The sequence below is a fragment of the Bactrocera tryoni genome, chromosome 3, assembly GCF_016617805.1.
Source record: "Bactrocera tryoni isolate S06 chromosome 3, CSIRO_BtryS06_freeze2, whole genome shotgun sequence".
Taxonomy (NCBI): domain Eukaryota; kingdom Metazoa; phylum Arthropoda; class Insecta; order Diptera; family Tephritidae; genus Bactrocera; species Bactrocera tryoni.
In genome coordinates, this window is record NC_052501.1 from 56,924,583 (window position 1) to 56,937,786 (window position 13,204).

General features: G+C 38.4%; 1 protein-coding gene across 1 annotated transcript; it reads left to right on the plus strand.

Annotated features, from left to right (window-relative positions):
* Nucleotides 1–1,271: 1,271 nt before the first annotated feature.
* Nucleotides 1,272–2,393, plus strand: LOC120770703. The gene is made up of 3 exons (XM_040098283.1): nucleotides 1,272–1,290; nucleotides 1,361–1,913; nucleotides 1,970–2,393. Exons 1-3 carry the CDS (start codon nucleotides 1,272–1,274, stop codon nucleotides 2,391–2,393), a joined length of 996 nt encoding a protein of 331 aa, XP_039954217.1.
* Nucleotides 2,394–13,204: the final 10,811 nt, after the last annotated feature.

The following is a 13,204-nucleotide window of genomic DNA, read 5'->3' on the forward strand; positions in this document are numbered from 1 at the left end:
GTGGCCATACAAAGGAGCGCAAATTTGGTGTAAGATTCGTGGTGGGAAAGAGACTCCGTCGCCGAGTACTATCATTTACTGCGGTGAATGAACGTCTAGCCGCGATCCGCATCAAAGCGAGGTTCTTCAACATACCGCTGACTTGCGCCCAAGCCTCGACGGAAGAGAAGGACTATGTGACCAAAGAAGCCTTCTTTGAGTGCTCGGAGCGCACTTATGAGAGCTGCCCCGCCACGATGTCAAAATCGTGCTTGGCGACTTTAACGCCAGTGTGGTAAAGAAGGTATCTTTGGCACTAGGGTCGGTACATTCAGCCTCCACGACGAATCATCCCCAAATAGGTTGAGGCTGATCGACTTCGCCGGGGCCCAAAATATGGTTGTCTGTAGTACTAGATTCCAGCATAAGAAGATTCATCGGGTCGGCTTTAGTATACCATCCCAGGATTTCGGGAATAAAATGGGTATGGTCGGATAGAGGAGATTCTCCAGATCACGAATATATGTATATAGCCGCAGGATGCTTATAGTTTTCGAGTTATTCGCGTTTTAAGTGGAAAATTTGCAATATTTTAATTACATATTTTCGATATATAAAATTAATTTAGCACTTATATTTTTCACTTTTATATACACTAACACATCACTTATTCATTTGCACACATTTATTTTATATAATATAGTGCAAAAATAGCTTTTAGTTAACATTTAAATTATTGTTGAATTTGATTATTTAAGAATAACAAATGAACTACAAACTGTCATATAATCAGTGTTACCTTATCGACATCATTTGTAAAAATAAATGTGTCAAATAATCAGTGTTACTATAGTAAAAATACTTACAAACTAAAATAAAAAAAAAAATATAAAGAAATATTATACCCTAAATACAGGAAACATAATCGTTGATAAACATTAAAAAAAAATAAAAAATTTAAGTGGCTGCCAATGTAAAAATGAGTTCTACGGGAGAAAAAAAAATTTATATACCCTGGTGTTGGACCGACCAGGGTTATTTTATTGAAGCGCGGCCGAAGGCCGCCCACGCAAAAAGGAGTTCTACGCAAAGAAGTAGCAATGTCATAGAGGGCATAACAACCACTCTAACATCAATGCGATTTAACGGATATAAGTACTGCTACTTTTAAAGCAAAGTACGGTTGCTTTTATTTGTCATTTTTATAATTATTTCGTGTTTGGAAGATTAAGCTGTGTGGACATATAATTATATTAATTTTTATTAAAATTACGGAAATATTTTTGAAAAAAATGGAAAATAATTCTTCAGGTATGATAAATTAAATATTGAAAAGAATATTTAAATCATGTTTCTAATACTTTGTTATAATTATATGTAGATCTGAAAGAAGAAACGACTATAAATGTTCGCAAATCAAACAAATTGAGCGTGTCAGAGGTGAAGAGAATGTGGAATATTTCAAAAATAATCAACGCATTTCAAACAAAGGAGAGCTGCATATTATTTTGCGAAGAGGAGGGTCTCATTGCCAGAGGAAGGACTTGCAGGGTGCATAGACTGCCGATGGTGCTCTCCATGACGGGAAATAGCACCGTCGGTACGTTTAGGTGCCGAAAAGAATCTTGCCGAATGCGTTCCGGAATATCTCGATCCACGGGCACCTGGCTGGAAAATGTTAGAATACCATTGCCACAAGTTTTTTACCTAATGTTTTGCTACGCATCGCACTGGTCGCATGACGTAGTAAGGGAAAACAGTATTGTCATGGAATCTATTTTATCTAGCGCTACCATATGTGACTGGTATAATTACTGTCGCGAAGCGGTAGTTTTATATCAAGTGGAAAATCAGGAGGCGGTAGGTAAAATAGGTGGCCCTGGCAAAAAGGTCCAAATTGATGAAAGCAAATTTGGGAAGAGGAAATTTAATAAAGTTAAGGTTAAAAATATACAATATTAGGTACTTACTTATATGTTTTTCTAATTTTAGACAGGAGTGTGGAAGGTCACTGGGTGTTGCGGATGATTGAGGATGGGAGCGACGACCTGCGGCTGGAGGTATGCCCAGATAATGTTAGGTCTGCGGAGGTGCTAATACCCCTGATTAAGAAGCATGTTGCGCCAGGAACTACAATAAGCACAGATTGCTGGAAGGCGTACGATGGTTTGGCGAATCACGGGTATGAGCACCGAAAAGTGAATCACAGCGATTTAGACAATCCATTTGTGGCTGCAGATGGAACGCATACGCAGCGTATAGAGTCCCAGTGGCGTGTGATTAAAAGGTTTTTTGCGAGGAACAACCACAACAATCCCGAAAACTTCGCGGATTTAATTGTTGAGTATGTTTGGCGGAAAAATGTGGCCAACACACACGCAATAAAATTTATATACAAGCCAAACGTGTATTAAATTTAAATAATTTCTTTATATTTTATGTTTTCTATTCTCTTATTTGGGGTATAATCTTTTTACTTTATTTCTTTTAGTTATTTTACACGCAAAAAGGAGTTCTACGCGAAAAAAATTTGGTACACTCCGGTGTTGGACCGACCAAGGTTATTGTTTTTTATAGGTTGTTGATTTTCGTATTTGGGGTATAACCTGTTCCCTTTATTTCATTTAGTTATTTTACAAATGATGTTGATAAGGTAACACTGATTATATGACAGTTTGTAATTCATTTGTTATTCTTAAATAATCAAATTCAACAATAATTTAAATGTGTATTAAAAGCTATTTTTGCACTATATTATATAAAATAAATGTGTGCAAATGAATAAGTGATGTGTTAGTGTATGTATATAAAAGTGAAAAATATAAGTGCTAAATTAATTTTATATATCGGAAATATGTAATTAAAATATTGCAAATTTTCAACTTAAAACGCGAATAACTCGAAAACTATAAGCTTCCTGCGGCTATAACCATATATATTCGTGATCTGGAGAATCTCCTCTATCCGAATACCCATTTTATTCCCGAAATCCTGGGATGGTATACTTAATTCTTCCCACAACTCGGTATAAGGGAACCTATTTCAAACTCCTTACGTACAGCTGCATCCGAAACCATTGGTTTTCGGAAAGTTATTGTCGCAGCGGAGAGAAAACAGGCTGCGCAACGTTACGATCGACCACTACACGTGCGGGATAGGATAGATACCGAGAGTTGAAGAGATAAGTGAGACTGCATTTGCAGACAGAAGAAGAAAGAGGTCGAAATGCGTGAGTACGAAGAGCTTGATAAGCTGGCCGACAGAGGTAATGCTCGAAAATTCTACAAAAAAATGCGGCGGCTTACAGAAGGTTTCAAGACCGGAAATTACTCTTGTAGAATCCCCAATGGTGATCTAGTCATCGATGTCCAGAGTATACTTAAATTATGGAGGGAACACTTCTCCAGCCTGCAGAATGGCAGTGAACGCACAACGCCAGGAGAAGGCGAACCCGATTCCCCAATCGATGACGATGGAGCAGACGTTCCATTGCCCGACCATGAAGAAGTTCGAATAGCAATTGCCCGCCTGAAGAACAACAAAGCGGCAGGGGCCGACGGATTCAAACACGGCGGCGAAGAACTGATAAGGAGCATGCATCAGCTTCTTTGTACAATATGGTCGGACGAAAGCATACCCAACGATTGGAATTTAAGTGTGCTATGCCCAATCCATAAAAAAGGAGACCCCACAATCTGCGCCAACTACCGTGGGATTTGCCTCCTCAACATCGCATATAAGGTTCTATCGAGCGTATTGTGTGAAAGACTAAAGCCCACCGTCAACAAACTGATTGCACTTTATCAGTGTGGCTTTAGACCTGGCAAATCAACAACCGACCAGATATTCACCATGCGCCAAATCTTGGAAAAGACCCGTGAAAGGAGAATCGACACACACCACCTCTTCGTCGATTTCAAAGCTGCTTTCGACAGCACGAAAAGGAGCTGCCTTTATGCCGCGATGTCTGAATTTGGTATCCCCGCAAAACTAATACGGCTGTGTAAGCTGACGTTGAGCAACACCAAAAGCTCCGTCAGAATCGGGAAGGACCTCTCTGAGCCGTTCGATACCAAACGAGGTTTCAGACAAGGCGATTCCCTATCGTGCGACTTTTTCAACCTGCATCTGGAGGAAATAGTTCGAGCTGCAGAACTAATTAGAGAAGGTACCATCTTCTGTAAGAGTGTACAACTCCTGGCGTATGCCGATGATATTGATATCATCGGCCTCAACACCCGCGACGTTGTTCTGCTTTCTCCAGGCTGGACAAGGAAGCAAAAGAAATGGGTCTGACGAGGGCAAGACGAAATATCTCCTGCCATTAAACAAACAGTCGTCGCACTCGCGACTTGGCACTCACGTCACTGTTGACAGTCATAACTTTGAAGTGTAGATAATTTCGTCTATCTTGGAACCAGCGTAAACACCACCAACAATGTCAGCCTAGAAATCCAACGCAGGATTGCTCTTGCCAACAGGTGCTACTTCGGACTGAGTAGGCAATTGAGAAGAAAAGTGGTCTCTCGACAAACAAAAACCAAACTCTATAAGTCACTCATAATTCCCGTCCTGCTATATGGTGCAGAGGCTTGGACGATGTCAACAACGGATGAGTCGACGTTGCGAGTTTTCGAGTCAAAAGTTCTGCGAAAGATTTATGGTCCTTTCCGCGTTGGCCACGGTGAATATCGCATTCGATGGAACGATGAGCTGTACGAGATATACGACGACATTGACATATGTAGTTCAGCGAATTAAAAGACAACGGCTACGCTGGCTAGGTCATGTTGTGCGGATGGACGAAAACACTCCAGCTCTGAAAGTATTCGACGCAGTACCCGCCGGGGAAAGCAGAGGAAGAGGAAGACCTCCACTCCGTTGGAAGGACCAAGTGGAGATGGACCTGGCTTCGCTTGGAATATCCAACTGGCGCCACGTAGCGAAAAGAAGAAACGACTGGCGCGCGGTTGTTAACTCGGCTATAATCGCGTAAGCGGTGTCTACGCCAATTAAGAAGAAGAAGAATGTTACCTCCGAAGAAATTGTTAAAATCGGTTAGCTGTAGCATATAGCTATAAACTGAACGATCGGTGTGGTTTATTCTCCAAGGTAACGCTACAATAGTTGGAGAAATTTTGCAGGTCGAAAAATCAAAATTACTTAAGTTCTTAAGTGACAAGAAATGTTCATGAAATTTAGAATGGATTATTGCCTAATAGCCTTGACAGACGGCAGCGTTAATCCGGATTAACTGCGCACTTAATCAGATCCGAATTTGTAGGTGACAGACGGCAGCTATGCGAGTTTGAAACTCTCATAAACAGCTCATTGTCCTTTTTATAATATTTTCAATGAAAATTGATAGAAGATAAACATTACGGTTGTTAGCCGACCAATTTTTACCAAATCATTTTTTATTACAAAAAAATATCAACACATTATTTTTAAAACTGCATCATAACATAGAAGTTTTATTGATATTATATTGAGAATTTGATAAACAGCTGTCAGGGTTGCTTGTATTTCATTCACAATAGATGAAAATTGGCCATTTTTAACAATGTTGCCAACGAAAATCTCACAAACTCCCTAAAATTTTGAGAGTTATTTTTGGATTCAGCAACGGAGTTAGCTGTGGTACCTCCTGAATTAAAAAAATAAAATGCAATTAATCTGGTTTAACGCTGCCGTCTGTCAATGCTATAAGATACCGCTTTAATTTTCAAAAGAATTGTTAAGGTTGGACTGCCAAACAAACTGACCAATCAAAATCAAGTTCACATATAGGCAACTTTGGCTATATGTAGTATGTAATTGTCATGTTTTAAAACCCTAATTAACTGATAGGTACGAATAAAACAAAACCTAGGTACAAAACAAAGTCGGAAGGTTAGGTAAAGTATAACCAGGTAAAAAAATTATATAAATAGGGTGGTAACACAACCGCTTATTTCAGTTTACGCGTGCAGCTTAAACTTTGAAAAACACAAGCAACTTTCAAATTTATCGAAAAAATTTCCTTTTTTTAAATAGCTATTATTTTTTGAAATATATTATTGTTTATTTATTTATTATTAATTTTTAACTGTTAATTTTTATACCCTGAACAGGGTATATTAAGAAAAGAAGACGTCGTGAACTTTCTCCTGATGCACTGCTAGTAGAACAAGCACGTCAACGTCGAGCTGCCAATATCTTTGATAAGTAAGCATTTTTGATAAAAAAGGGCCCACTGAAATATCGGTGTGTTGTGGGGGCACTTGGTTCCCTCACCAAGTAAAAAAGCTAGAAAAACGTCAGACCTCATCAAAGTTCACGCACTTGGAAGATGCTAAAAAAGTTTTTTACTTTTCATCGAAGTTTCCATCTTCGGACCAAAAATATAATATCTGCATCACCTGCTATCGGATTGTCAAACAAGGTTAATTACCAAATATCTGCCTCTCAGAAGGATTGGAGTTTCCTGATATTCTGGAATGTCTTCGGGACTTAACGTCTCTGGAGGAAAGGCTAACATCCCTGAGAATCCCATCCTTAGGAGATGAACGACAATGCTAATCGTGGAGCAGTAGTAAATATCCCGATTTCTGTTGTAGAGACAGTCACCATGTTGCCACGAAGATTTGACAATAGCCATCTTATTCAAGTGAACCTGAAACGTTGCTTGGAATATCAGCAAAGTTTTATGACGTAGACAATGCGACCAGCAAAAATATTGCAGGCACCGAAATATCTGTTGGGTTCAGAGCTCTAAGTCAAGCACAACATTCAAATGTCAAGTCATGGCAAATGTAGGAAACGAGGAAACTGGGCCATTTATTGCGGATCCTACAGATGACGTCCATGAAAACTTATAGCAAAATTGCGCGATCTGAAGTACGACGCTATGATCGACGTTGCGTGCGTGCTTCTGTATATTTGTAAGTTCTACGAGTTGGAGCGCAAAAAGTCTGGATGAAGAAATATAACTGCTGCAGAGACAAAATAGCCGGAGCTGTTGGTCATATTAAACAAACTAGTCGATAATGTAGACATTTCGGAAGAAGAGGCCACTGCCCTATCAAGTTCTGAAAAGGCGAGACTGATAAGGACAGATCCAGTTACATATTCCAGATATTTCGACAATGGATTCCGCCAAATGCCGAAATTGTTACAAAACTGACTGTTTGGAGTAGTCCGTTAACGTACTGGTTAAGCGATGCACCGAAATTGGAAAGTGATGAAATCATCAACACAACTGAAGTTGAAACTTTCATCGACCGACACATTACGACTGATGGGGATGATTTGGACTTACAGGAATTTATTCAGTACCAAAACCACAGACATGGTCAAGTTTGCCTAAGAGACCAGCATGGAAAACAAGTGTGCCGATTCAACATGCCATATCCGCCGATTCCGCGGGCAGAAATTCTTTTCCCCTTGGAGAATCAGGAAGGTATTGAGCAACACAAACTTCCAATTCTAAAAATACAGGAACTATTAACTCTGACGGATCTCGCAGAAGATGAAACAATATGGTTGAAAATTTGCTTTGAAAATTTTTTGTCGAATGAGTGCATTAACACTGACTTTGAAGGATACAAGGTCGCTCTTCACTCATCTGTAAAAACGCCACACATTTTCTTAAAGAGAAAATTTTCAGACAGGCTTCTAAATGCTTACAATAAAAATATATTTCACTTGCATAGAGCAACGCCTACGCTTGCTGCAGCTATATAATTAATTATATAAATAAATCTAATAGAGGGATATCAACACTACTGAGACAAGCCATGGAGGAAATAAATGCTGAGAATTTCTCCATTAAAAGAAAACTGCAGCACATCGGAAACATATTTGAAAACTGATCGGATTTGGGACTGCATTTATCGGAAGCGAGAAATGGGGAGATATTTATAAATACATCACATCCAAACAATCGAGTAAGGATGCTAAAGACGTGAATTGGATGCTTTACAGGAGAATTCTACTCTCCTGTAAAGTTTTTTTTAAAGAATTCTCTGTGTGACAAATTTTTATTCAACTAGCTTGAACGGATTCTGAAAAATCTGTTTCAGCGGATGAGAGCGCTGCCTCTCAACTTTTGGACCCAGAGCAAGTAGGAGATGTTAATGTTTTTCACGAGGACAACAATAGTGTGGAGAGGTGAAGCATCAAGAATTTGCCATCGCTTTAGAACACATGTCTGAGGGAAATATGACACACGCTGACATCCAATTAATCAAAAGACCTCTAACGAGATACCCAATGAAGCCATCCATCTCTTTTATTCAAATGCTGGAGCAAATAATTTCAATACGACAAAACTGGCGAACACGATGACCACCGACGAGTCTATTTCGACTGCGAAGGATACAATTATTGTCAAGTTCCTTAACAGAACGCAGTAGGGCAAACATATTAGCAGCTGCGAAAGGTTTCTGTGACATCAGAAACACAGGAAATGCCTCATACATTGCAGCTCAAAACATCGATTAAATATATGTTAGCAGTCAAATATAAGCACGAGTGATGGATTAGTAAATGGTGCTACAGGGGAACTAATCAGGTGGACCTAAAAAGCACAAAGTGGTTATGACTATGGGTGAAATTCGCCGAATCAAAAGTGGGAAGCTTTGCATCGTCTCCAAGCAGCTGCATAGTCGCATTTGCACATTGGACACCAATCATGAAGGTGGTCTGATCTATTCGAATACAAGCGAAATGGACAAATAACTATAGAACGTAGACAGTTACCTGTCATTCCAGCTGAAGATATCACGATACATAAAAGGTGGAACATGCGGCCAAGTTGCGGCAATTCTGTAGAGTTAGCAGGTCAGCTTTATACAGCCCTATGGGCTTTATCTTAAGAAGAATTTCCGATAGAGGGCTATAATGTTATTGCACGCATTGATGGAAAAACAAGGTCTTCCCGACGACGCCCGGCCAACGGCACTTATAATATAGACTGACTTCATAAACGCAGTTTGCAATGCAACACTGGAATGCATAGAGTTCACAAATGCCTTTGCCTTATTTTTGGCAATTCCTTGAGTTCGTTATTGCGTGGCAACTCTTTTCAATGCGCAACAGATGTCGAATTTGTGCATTGTTTTCGTTTGTGATGCTTATGGTTTTTTTGCGGTTGAAATGACGGACATATTATGGTAAGTTAAATTTTTATACCACGAAGGTGGCCGTCGCCCGGGCGCAACGCCTTGGGGCCGCAAAATGATCTTCGCTGTTTTTTAATGTTCAGAAAAATATTCAACAAATTTTTTTTACAAAATTTATTATAAAAGATAAAGAGTTGTACGCTCACAATGTAATAATCTGAATAACAATGAAAAATATTAATTTTTACTCGAATACTCTTCATTTTTTGAATTTGTCGTATATGTTTTGGCTTATATCTCTCCTAAAAATAGTGATAGAGCTTAAAGTGCACTTTGCACTTTTCTAGCTTTGTCTAGCAACAGTTACCCTATGCTTTGAATGCAGCAAATACTTTTATTTCTCCAAATTTTCAAAAATGGTATTTAATCAAATTCCTGCGAATTGTGTCAAAAGTGTACAAGATATAGGGCGAAATGGGTTTTTTCTATGGGCTTTAATAAGACGTATTGTAAATTTACTATCAATTTCCCAAAAACCGTATTGTGAGAATTTTGGAACTTCAGAATTTGCGTGTGTTTCGAGTTCCTAAATTTTTACATACTTAATATCGAATATCGAAAAATTCACTTTTGTTCGGAACCACCTCATGCGAAACTTGTAGGTAGGTAGATAAAGGGGGCGGCAGAACATCCTTGGCCCCGGGCGCCCTGAGTTGTAGCTAGGCCACTGCGCAGTAGCGTTCTTGTGCCAAGTGAAATGATCGAAAGTTCACTTCATAATTTAATAGCAGATGTAACAAGTGATGGCCCTTCGACACCGACCAATAACCACTCGACAATGAACTCAGATGTGAGACCTGCAGATTTGACAACTCCAAAGTGTGTAATGAAACGAAAACGTTGCAAAGTCCTGGATTTTTTGAACAAAGAATCTGAGGCAGATGCCAAAATTATGAAGAAACTGCTGGACATAGAGACAGAAAAAATTGCGGTGGAAAAAGAGAAAGTAACTGAGTTAAAGGAAATTCGTACCTTATTCCAGAGAGTTGTAGAAAATTCACAATAATTCTTAATTTGTTTACTCTAATAGGCTGAAGTCTTTTTAACCCGTTACTGCCCAGAACTTTTTTTCTTTCAGACTTTGCTGAAATTAAGTAGACTTATGTATTTTGACCTCCTGAGCACGAAATTGATGTCCGTTTTACGATTCACTATATAACTTTTCCGGAAAATGCGAAAAACCAGCGTTGCCATATGGTAACCGTGGGTCGCCTAGGGTGCAGGTTTTTTGCTCTTCCTTTTTGAAATAAAATCTTCGAAAAATCTTGTTTTATGCATTTTTATTGAAATTTTAAGTAAGAAAAAATAAATTTTATGACAATACAGTTATGGTTACATTTTCCACATGCTGTTTGCCCGTTAACGCTACAATTTTCACCCGCACAACGTCTACGATTTGATGGCACTACAAAGTGCCCAGTTTGATCGTACCGGAGAGTATGTTCTACGCGACTTAGTTGCTGGGCATATCTGTGAGAAGTCATGGGACCAAGCGATTTGGCTTTGGTACCATAATGTCTGCAATAGTATACGGCCATTTGTCGTCAAAATTCAAGTTGCGTCATTTTTGGTTGCTCTTTTCGATGAAGCTGCCAAGCATTTTGAATAGGAGCATCTATCAGCCAGGTAAATATGCTAGACGACCACTTTTTTCCCCTGTAAGCGATGCGGTACTGGGCCAAGTTTTGATCGAAACGATCTACTCCACACATATATTTGTTATATTCAGTGATCGCACAAGGACGGGGTTCGTTTATTCGGGATTTACTCTGGCTTTGAATAACGTTGTGCCATTGACTTAGGATTTTCACCAAAAGTGGTAGACAATAAGCAGACAACATTATTATCTTTCCATTTCACCAAACGAATACCAGTACTTTTCATAACAATTGATTCCGAGTAACCTCTATCCATTGATTTAAAATTTTTCTTGTGCATCAGAGGACAGCTTGCAGGAATGCGTTTTTCACAGATTGTTCCCGTGGCATTATATCCACATCTTTTCAGAAAAGCTAACAAAGGATAACTAGTGAAAAGGTTGTCGAAATAAAACGAAAACGGCAACACTTTTAATGAATCAGGAAAATCGTCAACCATACTGACCAAAGGAGCAGCTCATTTTCCAAACTTCGCTTCATAATCTTCGTTTGCCCGAGGATTCTTTCCTTGGTAAATTTCGAAGTTCACCATATAGCCCGATGGAGTGCAAAGGGACCAAACTTTATACCCAAAACGTAATGGTTTGCCCTTGATAAACTGCTTACATCCGTGTCTGCCAAAGTAGGAAATCATACTTTCGTCAAAGAATAGATTTTGTTCGGCATGAAAATGATCAATCATTTTTGCTTTTAAATGATCAGTCAATGGTCGCAATTTCCACATTTTATCGGGATTGGCGTCGCCGTTTTTTGAAGAAGCATTAGAGTTGTCTTCGAAGTGAAGATTTTGCAAAATTTCCTGAAATCTATTTCGACGCATCTTGACTCCATAAATTTCTGAAATTGGCGTGGTAATTGTATCCCGTAGTGACCAATATGCCAATAAATGCTCGAAGTTCGCCGACTGTTATGCTTGGGTTAGGTCTATTCTGTCCGATCGCATACATTGCACTTTGTTCGCAAATGTGTCCCAATAATTCATCATCGAAAAACTTTTCAAATTGCTGATGCGGTAGTATATAACGACAATCCTCGTAATTTGCATCTGGGAAAGTGGGAATAAGAGATGACGCATCATCTTTTATCCATTGAAATGTTGTTTGTTTATTACTTTGTGGCAGTGAAACATTTGAAGATTTTGGTGTCACACGTAACCGCTTTCTGTCTGGTGATGTACAATTGGATGCTGAAGATTGACCATTAAAATCCATACTTTTATATTCTTTTTCCACAATAACGACGGACAAATCTTCGATATTTGGAGCTAAAGAATCCAAGATAATTATTATTATGTAAATATGAAGCAATATTGTTTTCAAACATGCCTCCAATTTCATCTTCATCAAAATTTTGTAAACGTCGTCCACTAGCCATTACAACTTCACATCCGCTTTTAAGCTGAGCGGGACAAACATTATCTGGTATTCCCCCAGATTCGTCTTCCGCATCATCTTCATCAGATATATTGCCATCCACAGGAAGTTCAATATAAATAGTAGCTGGTACATCATTTTGATCACCTGCTTCGTCAAGCTCTTCAATAAAATCAAGCATTTGTTGCAACGATAAACCTCTAAGCAAAATAAAACATATAAAAACAAGAACATATACAGACATTTGTTTAATAAAAGCATAAAAATACTTCGTACGCGATCCAAAATGCAAAGAAAATCACAAAAAATTAAATGAAACACGAATAAAAAACCTGTCCCCTAGGCGACCCACGGTTACCATATGGTAACGCCTAAGGTAAAATGTAAAAAAATAGTAAAAACCAACTATTTTTTGACCAAACTGAATTCGCATTTTATGGTTTATTTATATAGCTATCGATTGGTATTATTAATTCTAAAGTCTGTCGAAATATAAGCATTATATTAAAGCACTTACCGACATGCCATATCGAAAAACGAGATTTTTTCACCTTTGCTTTCGTCAACTTATTTTCAGATACGATAATTACTCGAATTGAACTCCCAATAATTGAAATTTCACAATTCTGGAAAGCTGCAAATTTTTCGCATAAGAAAACGGTTTGTAGTTTTGTAGTGTAGCTTTCAAGTTATTTATGAAAATGTAACATGACATTTTGCGTTATCATATGGTACGCATGGGTTATTTCGGATTAAGTTGAATTAAAACCTAATATCAATGCAATAAATTTATTGTTATGAATTGAATTCAATAAAACATGTTAAAACAAAATGCTCTTTATAATTAAATTTTTCATCTCCCTTTGCTTTTGCATCTCTCCGTCCAGATAAAGTGGTTTCCTCGAGCGTTTCAAATTCGATGATGTTTTGTTTCTTCTATTATTTCATCGGTATTGCTGCCTTCATTTACAATAATAATGTTATGAATTATCATACATGCCATTGTTATTAATTGGATATGGACGTTGAA

Coding starts and splice junctions, on each gene's coding strand:
- LOC120770703 (XM_040098283.1), top strand. Junction 1,914..1,969: donor GGGAAGAGGAAATTTAATAA/AGTTAAGGTTAA, acceptor TTTTCTAATTTT/AGACAGGAGTGTGGAAGGTC.